Source organism: Excalfactoria chinensis, chromosome 8, assembly GCF_039878825.1.
Source record: "Excalfactoria chinensis isolate bCotChi1 chromosome 8, bCotChi1.hap2, whole genome shotgun sequence".
Taxonomy (NCBI): domain Eukaryota; kingdom Metazoa; phylum Chordata; class Aves; order Galliformes; family Phasianidae; genus Excalfactoria; species Excalfactoria chinensis.
The window spans coordinates 13,408,784-13,427,564 of NC_092832.1; the positions used below are offsets into that span (position 1 = coordinate 13,408,784).

An 18,781-nucleotide genomic window follows, 5' to 3' on the forward strand; every position below is an offset into this window, starting at 1 on the left:
TTCCCTGCCCTGTGATATGGGATCCAATATTATAGAACCTTTATGGATTGGGAAGTCTGATAAGATCATCCTGTCCAACCATCAGCTTATGCTTGTGATTGTTCTAGCTCGTGTCCCTCAGTGACTTATCTATGTGTTTCTCGAACCCCTCCAGGGATGGTGACCCACCACCCCCCTGGCTGCCAATTCCAGTGCCTCATCTCTTTTTATGAGAAGCTTTACCTATTACCCAACCTGAACCTCCCCTTGCTGTAACGTAAGACCCTCACCTCTTACTCTGTCATTGCTACCCAGGAGCGGAGGCTGACCCCCACCTCACCACAGCCTCCTTTCAGGCAGTTGGAGAGAGTGATGAGGTCCCTCCCTGAGCTCCTCTTCTCCACATTGACCCATTCCTTTAGCTCTTCCCCACCAGACTTGTGCTGTAGATCTTTCACAGCTCAGCTGCTCTTCTCTGGACATGCTGCAGCAATAGAGGTGATGCTGCTTGATTAATTGATGACATCTACCTCTATGCTACCATTTCCCAAGGGGCATTAAACCCTCACCAAATTTGAACTTGCATGGGGACAACGCAGAGTAGAAGAAGGACGTGGGCAAAGTCTCAGGCATCCCTAACCATTTCACTTTTCTCTGTTCCTGCTTTTCTCCTGCCCTTCCCACCACCCCATGCAGGAAAGCCGGCCTCATTCTCTCTCAGCTGGGAGACCTGAGCAGCTGGTGCAACGGGCTCCTGCGGGAGCCCAAGATCAGCCTGCAACGCTCGTCCCTCAAGTACCTGGCCTGCCGTTACAGCGAGATCAAGCCCTACGGGCTCAACTGGTCAGAGCTCAGCCGTGACCTCAAGAAGACGTGTGAGGAGCAGACTCTGAGCGTCCTCTACAATGACTATGGGGACAAGGACTACTGAGGGTTGCACACAGGCCCTTCCTGGGTGGCTGTGGGGGTTTTATATATGGACTGGGAGGGGGGAGGGCATCTCTGGAGACAAAAATTGGGACTGGGGAATGAAATGGCTGCTCTGTGCAGGACTGACTCAGTATTAGTTTCTTCTTCAACTTGGCCAACAGCCTTTATAGGTAGGAGTCTTGTGGGACCCAGTTTTCTTGGTTCTTTTTGTTTGTTTCGCCAAGAGGTTCCTCAACTGGTGGATGTGGGTGCATGGCCCAGGGAGGGCAGGCTGGAGGACACAACCCTCTGCACCATGCTGTGTCCCTGCTCCAGTCATAGGAGAAGCATGGTGATGCAAGTCAGGTTAAGATTCTAATGGTTGTTGTGGAGCAAAGCAGTCACTGGGCATCCTAGAAGTTTTGTTGGTTTTCTTTTACTAATTGTAAGGCATGAGGTGGAACCTGACTCAGTTCTGGTGCCACTGCAGGGCAGGGCTGGCCTGGTGTCACCAGCCTAGGGGAGAGGAAAAAAAGTGATGGGAAACTCAGCTCCTCGGGGTTCTTCTGTCACGGTCAGAGATGCGAGTTCTCAAGGGCAAAGGCAACTTGACCTTGGGGCCAGCAGCTATGTGGACATAATTATTTATTTTATATTTGTGGGATCAAACTCTTAGGAAATCAACTGAAAAATCCCTTCCATTTTATTATTTTTCAAAGCCAACATAGTAAAGACTTGAAAGCAATGACGAAGAAGTGTTTAGGAGAACTCTAGCCAAGACAGCAGCATCCAGTTGGCATGAACAAGGCTGTTTTCTGCATCAGCTGCTCCTGAGCCATGGAGCAGCCCAAGGTGTGCCTGGTGAGAGGAGTGGGACATAGCATACACATCCTACAGGGCTGCCTGTCCTTTGTGCTCTTTCTTCAGGGGGTGTTGCTTTCCCATATTCAGGCTCACATCTGCATCTCTCACCAGTGATTTCTTTTCCTAAAAAAATATCGGAGAACTGGGGTTGTTCTGGGACACTGGGCTCTGCTCTGAGCAAACTGTTCTTCAGAACCCTTCTACCACTGCTGCTGTTGGAGGCAGCACAAGGCTTTATTTTAGCTTCAGCTCCCAGCCTGCTTTGCAGAGGAGGCACCCCTGGATTTGTTGACTGTGCACCTTTGATGTGGGTGAGACAGGAACCCTGCTGTATTTTTATTATTATTATTATTATTATTATTATTTTCTTATGATGCCTCTTCAGAGTGAAATTTCCTTTCCATTTTTCAGTCTTGGCAGGAGCAATCTTCAGCCTGTCTCTTTCCATTTCCCACCTCATTCCTATTGCTACCTGCCCAGGATGCAGCTGGAGTATTTGTGTGGTGTTGGATGGAAGCCACCAGCACTGCCCTCTGGTGCTTGCACAGCAACCAGCACAGAAACATCCTGCAGGACCACGCTGCTCCATCCCTCCCTTCCTATTTACAGACCTCTTGTTCAGGGCAGCACCTGGAAGTTGCTGTGAGCAGCCACCAGAAGTCAGTATTACCTGGGTGCCAGTGTGAAGCCTGTAATGAATTCATCTGGTGAGGCTCACTGGGCCAACACCTGCTTTTTGCAAGGGGGAAGTCAACCAGGACCTTTGGGCCTCCTCTTGCATGTGGCTCCTTATATTTGGATGTGTCAGATGGTGCCAAAAGCTTGATGCTCAAAACAAGACTGTCTCTTCATGCAGTTGGGCAGGTGTCCCGTTTCCTTCCAGACACTGGGAATCCTGACCAGAATGCTTCAGGTCAGTCTTTTTGCTTCTTCCAGCTGACACCAAGTCATCCTTTAACTTCAGCCAGGCAGCTGGCCAGGGATGGACAAAGGGCACAACACCCAGTGCCTCAGAGCATGGCTTGGGCCAGGGCTGCTTTGGCCCAAACACAACCTGGTGGCTGGCCAAGTAGTACTGCTTACATGGCTTTTATATGGAACACAGATGGGTTTCCCCTTGGTAACAGCATCCTTTCATTGCTGATGAATTTCAGCAGATGAGATGAGAACAGCGCAGGGATGCTGCCAGGAAAACCTTGAGTACTTACACCTTTCTCACAGGCTTCTTCACCTGAAATTGATGATGGGGCACTGTGGATGTTTCCACTGCTCTTCCATTCCCCTAGTTCAAAGCTCTTGTATGGTCACTAAAGGCTCTGCAGAGCCATCAGCCCTCTGGGTTGGGCTCTTCTCAGGTTGACCCACGCTGCTCTGGCCACTGACTCACACAGGAGTGGGTTTTGCTCCATGGGGCTGACTGTCGCAGCGTTGCTGCCCATCTGTGCATTGCCCATTTTCCACGATAACCCTGGCTTGAAGGAGGCTTTCTTCTCAGTTCCTCACTCTGTCTCAGCAGCTTTGAAATTCGTCTGAACTTCCATTCTCTTGTCCAAATCCCTGGTTAACACAAGAGCTCAACTCATACACCAGCTATGTGCCATAGTGTCTCAGACCAGGAGGGGTGCATTCACCCCATGGCCACAGACCCATCCTTGGGGAGAAGTGTGGGGAGATCCCCAGATGTGCCCTACCTGCAGAGCTGGTGTCCCGCCCCATCTGCTGAAAGGTCTTACCAATTGCCCTGTGCAGTATTTCCTCTGCTGGATCTCTGCCTCTTAGTATGTTGCTGACCGGATGAAGGCTGGAGAGGATGGATTTTGTCTCTTTCCTATTCTCCCTCACTCCTCTGCTCTCTCTCCTTGATTTATTTCTGAGTTAACGAGTGATCATTCACCTGAGAAGAACCTCTGGGCCGTTTTCTTTTCTCTGCTATGCCCGTCCCCCATACTAGCCTTACTACCTTTTAATTGTCGTGCCGTTATTTAACATATGAAGATGGTTTGGTCCTTTTATTTCAGAAGATGGCTACGATTCATGTTCCTTGATGTTATATTAAAACTCTAATGTGACGTTTTACTACTGTAGATTGAAAGTAGGGTGCTTTAGGGTGGGATAGCCACGGGGCAAGAAACTCAAAACCCTTATGGATTACTTAAAGAAGGTTTTGAATGAAAACAACTACAAAAATCACTGTAGCACTATGTAAAACTCCAGGTGATAATTCAGCTGATTATTAAACGGAGCTGTTAGTAATCTGTGGCTCTGGCAAACCGGGGTGTTTGTTTATAGCTTTGGTCCTGCTGGTGTAATCTGTTGGTGGTGGATAGAAGCTTGTAGCTTTGAACTTAGTGCTTCTTCCCACAGGTTTAGCTGTCTGCTCTGGTAGCCAAGTCTCAAAACACAGCTGGAGCCACGTCCTGCACCTTGCCTACCTGCTCCATGGCCATGGGATGGCACAGCTGCCTGTTGGCATTTGGGTTTTGGGAAGGATGATGCACCTTCACTCAGGGGCTCTCAGTCCTTGATTTGGAAACCTCCAGGAATGCTGGGAATTTGGGAGCAGAGTCTCAAATTAACCTGTTTTTATTCAGCTATAATGTGAACGGATGGTGCTGTCTTGCGGCCAACCACCCCTGGGAACCTTGGGCTCCTTTTGGCAGACTTTTGACAGAGATCATAAAGAACACTGCCTACAAGTGATGTGAAAATCAGTGCCTGAGCAGATTAGCAGGTGATAAGGATGCCTTAGTAGTCTTGTGTAGTGTGATTTTGTTTCCACTGCTCATAACAACTCCAGCATGCCTGTAGTTGGCCCCTTCACCAAGATTATTTTCCCACCAGCTTTGCCAGACAGGTGGGAGACCCTGAGTTTGCCGCATATGGGAGACAGGATGCCTATGAATGTATGGGAGAGAGAGGGGGAATTCAAGGGCTGTAGCACACAAATCCATCAGAAAGCAGACGTTGTTAAGTATTATGGAACAACTTGATTTTTTTCTCTCTTTCCACTGCTAAATTGCAAAAAAAATGAGTTAAAAATATACCCAATGCTTTCTTCCTGCTATTTTCCATGCAGCTAAGTACTGTAGTAGCCACTGCACTGTAACCTGTGGAAAAGGAGGAGAAGGAGGATGGTGATGAGGAGGAGGAAGAGCAGAGGGGCTATGTGTTTCTAGGGTGTGTGGTTGCAAACATGAGCAGTCCAATGTGGCTGCCTTATCACACCTTTGAAGAACAGTCCCATCTAGCAGTTGAACTGCATACCTTTTGTCTTGGGAATGCAGACGTCAGCCTCTTGCTCTGAAGTCTGGTGTTTGGTGAAAAGGAGGGGATGAGATGAGAAACCAGCTCTTCACCTAGCTACTGCCATAGACGTTATTCTAAGTGCAAAACCTAGTCCTGGTTGCTTGGTGGTTCCCTCCACTCTGGAGGCTGCAGAGCCTCTTAATGCCCTGTTTTCTGTAGGAGTAAATCTGATCCTGATGGAAATCCACAATCTGCAGGTATAGAGGCCTTTCGTGCGTCATCAGGAGCCAATGGAAGAGGAAGCACGGCTAGGTGCTTTTCCTTCCAGCCCAGCTGCTGTCCCACAGCATCCATCAGTCCCCAGCCCACCTCCGCCTGTGTTTTCCAGCCCTTCCCGACCTTTCCACTTGCTCAGCCATGACTCACCTTCTCCACCATCTGCAAGGCAGGCATAGCAGAGGAAAGACAAACAGCTCCCAGCACAGATTTGGGCTGCTCAAATCCTGCCAGGTGGAGACGGGGCTCTACACTATGTGCTAGGGCAGGTGAGTGGTAGGAGCCAGGATACGGAGAAGGGGATACTGGCCACCAACTGGTGTCCTCTGCCTTGGTGGCGTGGGGTGTCTGTGGGATTTGGGGGTCATCCATGGGACAGGGATCATCTGGTATTGTGGCATCAGTTCATTTTGGTCCCTGTGTCCTTGCACCTGGGCACCACGGTGAGGTTGTGCCCACTTCATGCAGGGCTTTTTTGTGAGCTTCTTATACAAGAATAAGAAGCTCACAAAAAGTCACAAAAAGTTGTATAAGAAGTCCTTCCTTCTTATACAAGGAATATCTGGTAGAAAAGAAAGGAGGGAGGGATGGAGAAAGGAGGGAAGGTAGGAGGGAAGGAAGGGAGGGAAGGAAGAAAAAGAGAAAGAAGAAGAAGAAAAAAAGGGAAGGGAAGGGAAGAAGAAAAGGTACTTGAGTGCTTCCCCAAATGTTTAAGTGCCCAACCGTCTTCCCAGCCCAGCCCAACTTCAGTTGAAGCAAGGAAGCAGGAGAGATGAAGGATGAGAAGATTATTTATTTTTCATAGATTTTTATAAAAAATAATTATCAAATACAAAAAAATAAAAATAGCAGCAGCCTCCATTGTGAATAAAACCCTAAAGGGGACACAAACCACTCAGTGTTGCTATAGAAGAACAATTATTTTGGTACGTAGAAGCTATCCATCCATGAGAAGCACAAATCTCCCACAGCCAAGCCAGCATCTTGCCCACCAGCCTTTATGCCCATGGTGATCAGGGATGGGTCGTGTCCAAGACGATGATTTTAATTGCAAAAAGGTAAGTCAAATGTTGGCATCTAAACACGTTAAGTGCCTGAGTAGTGCTGACATGGAGTAGGTGGCAAGATACCAGGACTTGAAATTCTCCCATCTCCCTCCTTGTGTCACCTGCACCCCATGTATGTGTGGCTACCATGGCCAGCAGGTCCCCAAGGTGTCCCTCGGTCCTGCTGTATCTGTGATGGAGCAGGTTGGGACACCAAGGCAAAAGGAGGCTGCCCGTGGGGTGAAGGGCAGGGAAAAGGCTCAGAGGAGGACACGACATCTCCTGCCTGGGACTGCTGGGATGCCCAGGTACCTCTGCCCCCTGCTCCTGTCCTCCAGCTAAACGTAACTCCTGGAGATGCCTGGCAATCGTGGGCAGCGGGGAGGATGCTAGCAAAAAACCTAAGGATGCCTTGACGATCCCCGGTCTCTCCACACCGTGTCACCCTCTCTCCATCGCTTGGTGCCAGACAAACCCTGGCTCGGAGCCCGGCTCCACCGGCTCAGTCCGTGCTTTGGGGATGTAGCAGGGTAGATGTGGGGCTTCCAGCCATAGTTTGGGGATGCAGAGTTCCTGGACACGGATGGGTTTCCGTGCTCCTGCTCTACGGTCCTTTCTCTGTTCTCATCTTTCCATCCCTTTTCTCTTTGTAGCATAAAACCAGCAGTGACAGTCCCAGCTGAGCCAGTACCTTCCCTACCCTCTGTCTCTATGGGCCTGTGGAATCAGCCCTGGGGGCCAAGGTTTCTTGCTGGGCTCTTTTGAGGCTAGGAGCAAATCTGAAGGTTTTCACTTGGTATCTATAGGAAGAAGAGACCCAAGAAAGGCTGTACTGGGCATGCAGTGCAATGGGCCACAGAGACAGCGATAAGGAAAGCTCAGTGGGGGATAGATGGTGCTCAAAGTGTCCTGACGGGTCACTGGGGTTCTGCCTCTCCCTGTGCTACAGGGCCTGGCCTAGTCCAAGATCTGCTGACTGTACTGTTGAAGCTCATATTTGGAGACATGGGGAAAGAAAAGGAGAACCCCGTCAGCCTCTTCACTGTAGAGCATCACAGTTATTCTGGCTTGCCCATCACAGCCCTCATCTATCTGGGTCTCAGCAGCTGAGGTAAGTCTAAGGCAAAACACTCCTTTTCAACCTCAAAATCCTGCTCCAGGACCAGAACAAGGCAAAGCTCCAGTGAATCCCAAGGGCAAAACTTGCCATCAGCAGATACTGAGAGTACCTCTAGGTCCTGGCCTCCACACCATCCACCAGGAACTCCCTTCTAGCTTGGCTGGGACGTTTGGCTTCTCTCTCTGTCATCCTTCCAGCTTCTGCTCCACAAACGAGGGGAAATTCCCTGCTCTTCCTGCCCTGACCTGCACTTTTCCCAATGGTTTGTACTTCACAGCAGCATGGGTGTGTGACAAAGGGTATCCTTTCTCAGCTTCATCAAGAGCAAAGAAAATATAATATATAATATTTTATATATATTATATATATATATGTATATATATATATATATATAATTAAGTTTAAATATTTGCAGAGATCACAACTACCTCGACCTTGCTAAAAGAAGCCTGTACAGCAGAGGGAGGGGAGTGAATAGTGACAAAATCCAGAGCAAAAACGCTGCACCAGGACACATGTCTGCAGCCGCGTCCAGGCTCCCGGTGCCGGACCCCGTGCGGAGCCCCTTGGGCTGGACCCGAAGTCCCCGGCAGGAGCCTACTGGGGATGGGGATGGGACCTCCTGTCCTCCTCTTCCATAGCTACCACCTGCTCGGCGGCCTCCACTGCCATCCTCCTGTCTGGCTCATCCTTGTGCCCGCTGCCCTGGCACCCTGCTGCCTCCTTGGGTGTCCCTTCGCTCCTCCGGCACTCGCCTGACTGATAGAGGCCCTCCATGCCACTGCTACTGGTTCTCCTCAGCCGCCGGGTCACGGCACGTACACTCGTCCTGGTCACAGTCAGCAGCGAATGGAATCACCTGCAGAGACACAATGGAGATGTTAGTCCAGATCAAGCCTCCACTCTCAGATCCCTTGCCCACCTCCATAACCTTTCTCCACCTTGGTCTGGACTGACTTTGGACTAGGGGAGACATGTCTAGATTTCAGTTTTACTTTGAGCCTCACGTCTATGTCTGAGCCCATGGCCCTGTCGTTCCAGATGTTCCTGGTTCTCCAGGCTCAGCCATAGCACAGCCTTGTACTCTTCGCTTCTTGGAGGAACTCAGCACCTTCCACCCACAGCGACCTCCATATTACCTGGCGTAAGAACCAAGTTATATGCCTACAGTTCTTGTATGCAACAGATAAAGAAAACCCAGGCAGGCTGGAAACAGTGTGGGCAGGAATGATCTTCAGCAGGAGAGGCGGTGGGTACATCTATGGTCATTCACATGCATGAGAGAGACTTATTGCACTACATCGACTGTATCTGGTCAAGCAAGCTTATGTCACCTCAGCTGATGACAGCAGAGCAGGGTGGCAGGGCACCAGCACAGTATCTGGCTCCTGGTTAACGGATGCCCAGCAGTGGGCCATGGGAGTTGAGATAACCAGTTCCTATGGAGGCTTTATGCAAACCAGGCTCAGAGCCTGGAGTTTTTCTTACTGTGGGAGCGTATCTGATTTTTGACAGCCAGTGAGAGGCTGGAGAATTTGGTGTGTTCCGTCCTTAAGAGAGAAACACAAGAGGCTCGTGCTGCTGGAGAGCTGCCTGTGGGGCACATGAACTGGGCTGTGTCTCCTTGGGACTGCCTGTCCTTTATTTTGGCCAGAGATCCAGATGCCTCAAACTCCGAGAGCCATGCCCTGCTCTGAGATGTGCTATCAGTGTGGAGGTTTCACTCATCACCTGGCTGTAAAGCCTTTTCTGTCCTATCTCAACTGGATCTTCCCAGGGTTTCATTTTTACCTTACTCCGTGCGTGCGTGTGATGAAAGGAAAAATGATTCAAGCTCCACAACAAAGATGAGAAGATCCAAATTCACATATTTTTGCACTGAGAAATTCTCTCGTGCCCTATGCTTTGTTTTGCTGCTGGATATGTTTAGGAAGGATGGGCCGTGAGCATTGGGTAGCAAATTAGGTGGGAGGGGTGGTTGTGGTGGGAGACAAAAGAGGGTCTGCACAACTTTAATGCCAACTTTCTCCCTATGGGCTATTTCTCCTGTTTTGTTTTGTTTTTTCCTCTCCCAAGGAGAACTGGGAAAGGCAACTTAGAGCAGATGCCAACAGACAGTGCCAAAATGCCAAATTCCCTTGAGATCACTCAGTTTTACAACAAGGTGACTTCTGACTCACCATGACTAGCGCTACATCCTATGGAAGGCATGTATTCAGGACTTATTTCCCAAAGTGAGAGGGAATCCTGTGAGCCTCAGCAGGAGCCGCGTTGAGCTCTCGGTCTCACTGGCATGGGTCCAAACCTCACTGTAATCAGTGGAATGATGTCTATCAGCTTCAGCTGGTTTTGGTTTAAAATCATGGGTTTGTTGATGGGAGAATTGCACTGCAGGCCTGGTTCCACAGCCAGCAAAGCATGGCTGATGTGTGACCACTTAATCCCAAATGCCCGTACTGTGGAGAATGCTCACTCACCTTCCTGGAGGACAGCGTGGAGGAGCAGCAGTCACCTCCGTCATACTGGCAGTATGCCCTGTTGTTGATGGTGTCACACCAGCCATCTGCTAGGAAGGGCTACAGAAACGAGTTGTTGCTGAAAAGGTTATTCAAAGGTGCAAAGTTCCCCCCAAGAGCAGAGAACCCACGTCCTCAGCAAACCCACTGTGCAGTGCTCTCATGCAATGGTACCGCAGTGCAGCTGTGCATGTTCACAGCCTGGGAAGGGCCTTGTAAGAGGCTGACCCAGCTCTTCTCTCCATCACTACTCTTCCCATCAGAAACCCTCCTTCTGATGAGCTTGGCTCTGAAATTGAGCTCGGTGACCTGGCTTGGGCAGCCAGGAGCAGAGAGGTGGTCATGAGGATCAAGAGATGGTCAATTTCAGGAAGGCAGATGCTTTATCTCCCTTGGACTAGGGAGTCCAAGGTTAGGAGTGCCCCCAGAAGTTCTTGTGCCTGAGCAAAGCCAAGAATTTACAAACACTGGTTGCAAGGACTAACCCATTTCCAGAAGTTTCTTGGTCTGACTCTGATGTCAGAGGACATGTCCCTACAGTACTCTAGACTCTAGAGGCAGCTCTAGCCCTCTCTATAGCACATAGCTCCACCAAACTTTGCCAGGCTGGACTACAAGCCTATTCATCCAGTGGTCAGATGGGAAAAAGATCTCTGAGCATTTTCTCCCCGCAGTCAAAATCCAACTCTGACTTGAGTAGAGAAGGCATTAACCCTACTGATAATGAGAAATACTGGCAACAAGGCCACCTTCTAGCTTCAGAATATGGTTGAGTAGTGAAGGACTTTCACTGAGTGGCACAGCCCAGTGCCCTTTGATGCTCTGCTGTGAATCACCATGGGGTGTCCTTGATCTTCTGGGGATGTGCAGAGCCTGTTTTTGCACAGCTCAAACTAATGCCCAAACATTAACAAGCCTTCCTTACTTTCATCTGTACTGTGGAAGCAGAAACCTATTCCAGCAGAATAGCTTTCTGACCAGAAACATTAAACAGCGCAAACAGCCATTCAGAAATCCACTTAGGTTTTTTTTGGTCTAGCTACATGAGTCATCTGATTAGGGAAGAGAAACAAGTAACTGGGGCTGAGCAGCAGCCAGCTGGGCCTGGAAACAACGCTGCACAACTGGTGCAACCCAGCAGCGTGCATGGGGAGTGCTTGCAAAGAGCTGTCAGGAGCTATAGCCGAAGTTTATTTAGCACAGATCCACATAAGCACCGCCAAGCAACAATGGGATGTGTTAACAGAATGGAGAGGTCATTCATTATCTGGGTGATTAGCAGTGAAATATTTCTCCTGCTCTGCACTGGCAGCTACTGACTGAACAACTGTGGGCATCCTCTTGCTGTCATCAGAAGGGGCTCCTGGTAGAAACCTGACCATCTCTTTGCTCAGGAAAGCAGTCAGCCCATTTCAATGGTCTAGTGGTCCCAAGTGATAAATCGGAGGACTTCAGGGTGCAGTTGCAAGAATACAAAAGGGTAAACACTCCTCTTCCAATGAGGGTCCCCAATGGCTCTGAAAGAATGGTGAGCAGAACTCTCTGTTGGGCAAGGGCTGGCAGGTGCAGGATGCAGGCAGGAGACTGGCCGCTGATGGTGACGCGCTCTGGACATAATTTTCTTTCATGGTGGAGTTTTTCCTTGAGCTTCACTCCATGTTTCATGACTCATTGGCAAAACAACACCCGCTGCTTCTGTAGTTTCCATCTAATTACCGCGGAGGATTTCTGGTCCCAGCTGCGCAGGTCTGAAATGATTTCCAGATCGTGCTTTGTGTGCAAGGTGGGGGAGGACAGAGGCAGGAACAGGATGGGCAAGGAGACGCTCTCACTTTCTCTCTATAACTATTAGGGCTAATTGCCCCCTTTCCTCAATCCGCCAGAGCCCGTTCCCCACCCCAAACAAATATAGGCTCCTATGGCAACACATGTTGGGGAAACTTAACAGCTCATGCTCCAAATTACATTGGAAAAACGTATGAGGGGAAAATAAGAAATGACTAATTGGACTGGAGACTCTTGAGAGCCAGGAGTATGGGTTGGGGACACTGGCCTTGTTCTTGCAGCACCAGGACAGGTTCAGTCTCATTGCTTACAGGACAATGGGAGATCAAGGAGAGCAACCAGAGTTGGGCTGATGAGGAGATGCTGAGGCTCTCACTGGATCTGTGAGGGAGATACCATGAATCCTGCTGCTTTGTCACAGAGCCTCCAGCCGGCTCCAGTTTTTACAAGCAGAAAGATCAAACTGTGGTGCTTCTCTTGGCTTCCCTTGGTCCATGCTTGTGTTAGTGTCATCATGGTCTTGCAAGAGTCTAGGGGAGGACACAGGCAGTGCAACCAAGTATGAACAAGTGATTTGAGAGAGAAAATCACCTACGGATGCTTCCAACCTGTACTTGAACTGTGTGGCTCTGAAGGAAACAACACCCGCATGGGGCGAAGGCAGGCAAGACTGTGCCAAGGGCTCCAGAAGGACTTGGAAGTGAGTTAGGACATGATGGGGAGTTGCAGGGCCATCTTGCATGACAGCAAGAGCTGGGCTTTTTCATCCATCTTGAGTCTTGGAAGGAGCATTGCCAGGGCATGTGTTAGCATGTGGAGAATGGCACCTGGCATCGCAGGGCAATGTGCTGCCCTAATAAAAATAGCAATTGTGCACACAGTGTTTTGCTCACAGAGTTTTCCCTCACCCCTGTAGAGTTCCCAGAGTAAGAGCTGAGGCTGCTGGCTCTGCCCCTGCAGATGAACCAGACCAGACAATATAGGAGCAAGGGCCATCTCCTTTGTTCTTATCCCAAAGTCGTCAGCTAGGTGAATGGGGTCCAGATGCTTTTCTTCAATCTTATATGTAGGTTGATTCACTGTGAAAGAGCTTGGAAGGGTGTGACAGGAACAGTGGTGAGCAAGGCAGCCAGAGAGGCTGGGTTTGGAGAAGGCAGCAAAGCAGAACGGATAAACCACAGATGCCATCAGTATTGCACATATTTTGGTGCTGCGTCACGGGCACTTGGTGAACAGCATTTCTCAGAAATGCAGGCTTTGCTCTGGTTGAGCAGACCTGAAGGCCCAGTACCTTCCTATTGGCAATGACCCATTCCAGATGCTTCAGAGAAAGGTGGAAAAAAAGAGGGGGGGAAAAAAATGCAGTGTGCACCTGGCCAATTATGTACTGAACAGCTCTTCTGTGCTGCTGTGGAAAATGCTTGTGATTTCCATCTGCCTATAGCTAGAGAAAGCCCAGATCCTAGTCTCAGAATTCAGCCTCCATAAGCAAAATGTCTCCTCCCAGCCTCTAGGATGCTGTGCAGGTCCTGCACTTTGCAGCCACACTGATTCTATGCAAGGAGGGCAGGTAGATTGCTCTTGTGCTTCTTACAAGTCAGAAAACCTCTCGCTGCCTTTGTGACTTCTCCTTTGGGCAACAGTATTTTGGGCTTTAATGGTCTTCAGATCCTTTGCATTCTATGATGGCCATGTTTTACTCTGCAGGTGCCTTTGCTCTTCTCAGCTGTAGCACTCACAGCAGCCCCAGAAGAGCAGGGGAGCACCATTCTGGAATGGGCAACAGGCAGAGACCAGCCCTGGAGATGTCATTGCCAAGCTCCATGGAAAGACTGGAGATCAAAGGGAGCAAAGGAAGCAGGGTTGTGGCTGGGTGATAACCTCTGCAGGGACAGGCCTCTACTTGCTGTGCACATGGTTTTCCAGAAGCACCAGCAGGTGCTCACTGCCAGACACAAAAAAGCAGTGGCTCTCAGTCCACGCAGGTGGAAGCCAGTAGGTAGATGAGTGTCAGCCCAAAGCTGGGCTGATGGCCACAGGACATTGAGCTGCCCTGGGGCTGGAGGCAGGGGTCACCTCCATGCCTTTCCTTCTTTGCCACCCTACTGCAGCCCCAGGAAAGCTCTGTTATTCCAGGAAGTCTCTAGGAGGACACGAAGTGTGCCCAAAGCCTTGTTTAAAAGCCAGGTTTATTCAACCCTCCAATGCATCCACCACCCCACAATCTTCACTTGTATCCCTGGAAAACACCTCATGGAAAAGTCATTGTCCCAACCCTTCAGCACCACTCCAAAGCACTGTTCCCCTATAGAAAAAGCAGGCTGCTCTCTGTCCCTCCAGCCACAGCCATAGTTAGAGGGATGCTACAGCACAGTGTCCTAAGGATGCATCCCCTTCCTTGCACACACTGCTGCTGGTGGGGCAAGGAGCCCGGCAATTCTTGGCTCCTCCAGTTTGCCCAGGGAAGTTGACGGGGAATGCAGACTGTGGGAGGAAATGACAATGTTCATTGTTTGGATTGAATATTTTTCTTGGCCCTCTCTCTATTGCAGCGTGCCTTTTATTTCATTATTTTTTCTCCCCCCTCCCCAACACCCCGAGCATGCTGACTCTCCCTCTCTCCTTCCTGAGGCTCTCTGGCACGCAAGGAGGAAATCAGCTCTGAAAAACACAGAGAGGGACAGAGAGGGAACAGGGCTGGCTCCTGGTCAAGAAGATTTTTGGGATGCCTTGTTGCCCTGTGCCACTCTGAACAGCAAGTGAGTGCTGCCCAGCTGCTGTTCCCAGGGGAAGAGACCTTGAGGATGGAGAGCTGAAGAAATCTGGCAAGAAGCACCTGAGACCTGAGACCAAGTGTCTGAGAGAAGACAAAGAAGGAATCAATCCCTGCAGCACCAGCGTTTTATCCGCTATTTCTGTGTTACCTGGTTTCTGTCCCCTGAGCCATTTCTGTGCTCCTTTTAGAATCATAGAATCATTAAGATTGGAGAAGACTTCTGAATCCCCAAGTCCAAAACTCCAGCCCACCCTTCCATGCCCACTGCCCACATCCCTCAGTGCCACATCTCCATGGTTCTTAAGCACTGCCATGGATGGTGACCCCACCACCTCCCTGGGCAGCCTGTGCCAGTGCATGACTGTTCCTTCTGAGAAGAAATTGTTGCTAATATCCCCTCTTGGAACCACATGCCCCAGGGATGGCTTGGAAGTGAAATGAAGAAGTGTCAGTTGTTTCTGAACTTACTGGTGCCCCAAGCCATTCATTATCAATCACATCTTCTCAGGTCTCCAGGTGTCCCCTTAGCCTTGTCCTTTGTGCACCCCAATCTCACCGCTCAGAGAACACAGAAGGAGGAATAACCCAAAGGCAGGAAAGAATAAGCAAGAGGCAGCACAGGAAGATGCCACATGCAGATAGCACTCCTGGAAAGCCTGAGGGTCTTCGAGGGGTGTCCCCAGGGCTCCCCATGCCATAAACCTGCCATCCTGCCCTCAGCACCATGCCTGCTGCTGGCAGAGCCATCGCCTGCCAAGCCCTTCGTGCAAAGTATGTTGCAGGATAGGACGGGTTATGGAAAACAAGCCCTGAAAACCACAAGGGCCTCCTGACCCACTTGTATCTGGTTTCTGCCAAGTTCTTGTTACAGATCTTAAACAGAAAGAAAAACAATGTACGAGGGATGAAGGAGCTGAAGGGGAATATTCGTGTTGGAAGAGCAGTTGGCTGGGCTGCGCTCAGGGATGTTTGTTTATTGTCAAACGCGACTCAATGATTCTGATTTCAGTAGGTGCCTTCAGTGGTTTTCCACTCCTGTCTGCATCCCCAGCTGCAGCAACGTCTGAAAGAAGGAAGCAGGACGTGGGGTTCTGCAGCCTGTCCCTGGCCTGGTGCTGCTGTGTGGTCTCTGGGTGCCCATTAATTTGCTTTGCCCCTTAGGAAAAGCTGTTTTCTATGATCAGTCTGTGTGCAGGGCAGGAAAAGCACACCTCAGGGGAATGCTGGAGGAAAAGCAATCTGTGCTGGGTCGGCCCACAGCCAGAGCTAAGCAGCATGGAAATGTGCCCAGCAGGTATATAGACAGTTCCACCTCCAGAGAGCTGCCTGCCACCCAGGACTTTCCCTTTTCAGGCCAGGGGCTGCATCTGAGCCCACGCTGACCACAAACTGCAGTTTAGTCACATGGATTGCTTCACCATGTTCTCTTGAGACGTGGCACACACTGTCCTACATGGGAATGTGCCAGAGTCTTGAGCAACTCACTAGGTGTGTGCTCACCTGGAGCACATGGTCCTGTAGGCTCTGGTGGGACACCTGAAGGAACAGCAGTCACCTTCCTTGCAGAAGGATCCTCTCCACACTATCAAGGGCAGGTGGCAGACAGAGGAAGAGAGCAGACTAGATAAAGGAGTCACAAAATGCTCCCATGGAATCATTAAGGTTTAACTTCTAGGATTGCCAAGTCTGATGGTCAACCCACCCCCACCATGCCCGCTGACCATATCTCTCAGTGCCACATCCCCACAGCTCCAGGGATGATGATTCCCATGATGCCTGTGCCAGTGCATTAACACCACGAAGAGAGTGAATTTAAATGGCCATGCTGAGATATCTGGCCACTTTTCAGAGCAGCTGGGGTGCCCCATTTCCGTAAGGACCAGGAGCACAGAAGAGACCTCTTCCAGCATTACACTTCTGCCTGGTTCCCTGTGCTGAGCACAGTGTAACCCAAGAGCCCCTGTGGCGTGGCAACAAAATGTCTCATGGATATGAAGAAGCAGCAGCCACCTGCTGCGCAGCCCCATTCTATCTCCCATTGCATTGTTACAATTGGACCCTGATTTTAGATGAGACTTCCACCTGCCTTTACTGCACATGCTGTTGGAGGGGTCAGTTGCAGCTGCCAAATGCTGGACACAAGCCATGGAGGTGCCAAGGGAGGGTTTTGTGCACAGCGCTGAGAAGAGCTGAGAAGACCCCACTGGGTCCTGGCTACCTGTTGAGTCACGAGAGGCGAGAACAGCCTGCAGCCACAAACATGCCTCCATCCCTAACTCATAATTTCCACTGCAATTACTCAGGAAAACCACAAGAGAGAGAACAGCTTAACGTTTTACGATCGTGATAACATGATCGGCAGCACACGCAAGGGCAGAGAGACCTTGTCCTCATGGGGGAAAGACCTGCAAAATCCCTGGCAACCCACGCCAGCCACAGCCTCCTGCCATGGGCTGCTTTCACCTGCAGTGGCCTCATGCTGATGTTCCTGGCTGTCCCCCAGCAGGGCTGTTCAGAACCCAGCCAGGTGGCCTTAGGCAGGACAGGCAGAGCCTCAGAGCTCAGACCAGCACCAGAACCCCAAGTGTTTCCCACTAAGAAGGCAGATAGGGTGCCTACACCTGCTACAGTTAACCCTTTGCTACCTGTGCAAGTGGAAATGTTGCAGAAGAGCCTGGCTGCCCATGTCTGCTTGATCACTGCAAGAGCAGCCTACGTTTCTCTTCAGGATGGTGGTGTTACTCCATCCGGTGAATATGACAGTGATAAAAGAGGTGGGCTTTTGTACCTGAACTGCAGTGTATTCCTCCTGCAGTGGCAGTAAGGAGAGTGCAGAGCTGGTGGGCAGCGTGGGCTGTAGACTGCTTTGCTTTCCCAGGTGTGGCAAGCACTAGCCACCTTCATGGATGGACTCACACAGCACCAGGACAGCAATGGGGACAAGCCATTCTTTCCCCCAGCCCCAAGCCCCCTCCCCTCTCCTCCCAGTGCTGCCATCTGTTTTTCTACTGATGGAAGGGGATGAGATGTTCCGCTGGCCCTCGAGAAGCAAAGCATCTCAGTGCTAACTCGTATTCCTGATGGGCTTCTGGAAGGGTTCACATCACTCCCTCTCTCCTTGAACTACGTGCCTCTGCGCCGAGGGGATGGGGAACTTGGCACAGAGCAGCGAGAGATGGGGAGGCAGATGGACGGCCAGATTAATGGGAAGGGAAGGGAGGTGGGGAGAGGAGTGAGAGGGATGAGCAGGCAGGCTGGTCTGCTGCCAGTGGAGGAGAGAGATGAACGAGAATCTCACTGATGCCATTACATGGTGACTTGAAATTTCCAGTGGGAGGTTGACGAGGTGGGGCTGGGTTGGTCAAAGCTGGGCTTGGCTGCTGCTCACTGTGCCCTATCCTGAAGAGGACCCTGTGGGGAGGGACTGTGCCAGCAGCTGGGAGTGCTGCACTTCTCCTGAATAGGGCTGTTCCCTGAACAAGGCGGCCAGATGAAAGCAATTCCTCATCCAGTGCACTCAGTAAGAGACGACAGCATCTCCAAGGAGTGACTCAGACCTGAGGGGACCTGGAGAGGCCACTGGAACAGCGTGGAGAGCAGAGGCTGGGCTCCAAAAGGAGGTTCCTCCAGCGAAGGATTACTGTTAGATAGGGAGGAATCCAGGCCTAAGACATCCCACACAGCTGGCAAGTCGAGCTGAACCACACCAAACCCAGGAGGATCTCCAAAAGCAGAAGATTCCTTGTGCAGATGAAGGAGACACGGGGATGAGTGGGGAATGTCATGCAGCAAGGCCAGGTTATGGGTTGTATTTCATCCATACCCTACTCTCACTGCCTGGCATCTCCACAGCCCACAAGAAATTCACAGCAAGTGAAATGGCCTCCAAGATCTCCCAGGAAGATGCAGGCAGGAGAGAAAGGGGATTGAGGGCGTGCGGGTGCAAGAGAGCACAGATGAGATGGAAACCAAGTCTGGGGCACTTCCTTTGGTCAGAGAAGTGGACTGGTAACACTTCATCTTCCCAGTGCCTAGCAGCCTTCTGAGCAATACCTTCGAGGAAGAGTTGTAGCAATATAATGTCTACTATAAAACATGTATTAAAAGGTTGGCTTATCAGTCCAACATAAAGAGTAATCAAAGACATGAGAAGAGAGGAGGAGATCAGGGAGGAGGCGGCTGTGAGCTGTTTCTGAGAGGAAAGCTTCAGGGCAAAGAAAACAGCCTGAAGGATGAATCTTCATTAGTATTGCAGTGACTGTGA

At 50.5% G+C, this 18,781-nt stretch overlaps 2 protein-coding genes across 3 annotated transcripts in view; one reads left to right on the plus strand and one right to left on the minus strand.

The window, feature by feature from the left end:
• The window catches only part of ASTN1 (astrotactin 1), a 40,801-nt gene extending 36,790 nt beyond the window's left edge, over window positions 1-4,011 (plus strand). For both annotated transcript variants that reach the window (XM_072342564.1, XM_072342565.1), the window contains exon 23: window positions 676-4,011. In XM_072342564.1, the coding sequence (XP_072198665.1) occupies window positions 676-910 (235 nt within the window). In that variant the 3' untranslated portion in view covers window positions 911-4,011. The remainder of the gene's footprint in view (window positions 1-675) is intronic.
• A 3,874-nt stretch (window positions 4,012-7,885) lies between these two features.
• Window positions 7,886-18,781, minus strand: part of PAPPA2 (pappalysin 2) — a 70,541-nt gene continuing 59,645 nt past the window's right edge. Inside the window, exons 21-22 of the mRNA XM_072343236.1 lie at window positions 9,918-10,016; window positions 7,886-8,299 (exon numbers count right to left, since the gene is read on the minus strand). Of these exons, the coding sequence (XP_072199337.1) occupies window positions 8,225-8,299; window positions 9,918-10,016 (174 nt within the window). The 3' untranslated portion in view covers window positions 7,886-8,224. The remainder of the gene's footprint in view (window positions 8,300-9,917; window positions 10,017-18,781) is intronic.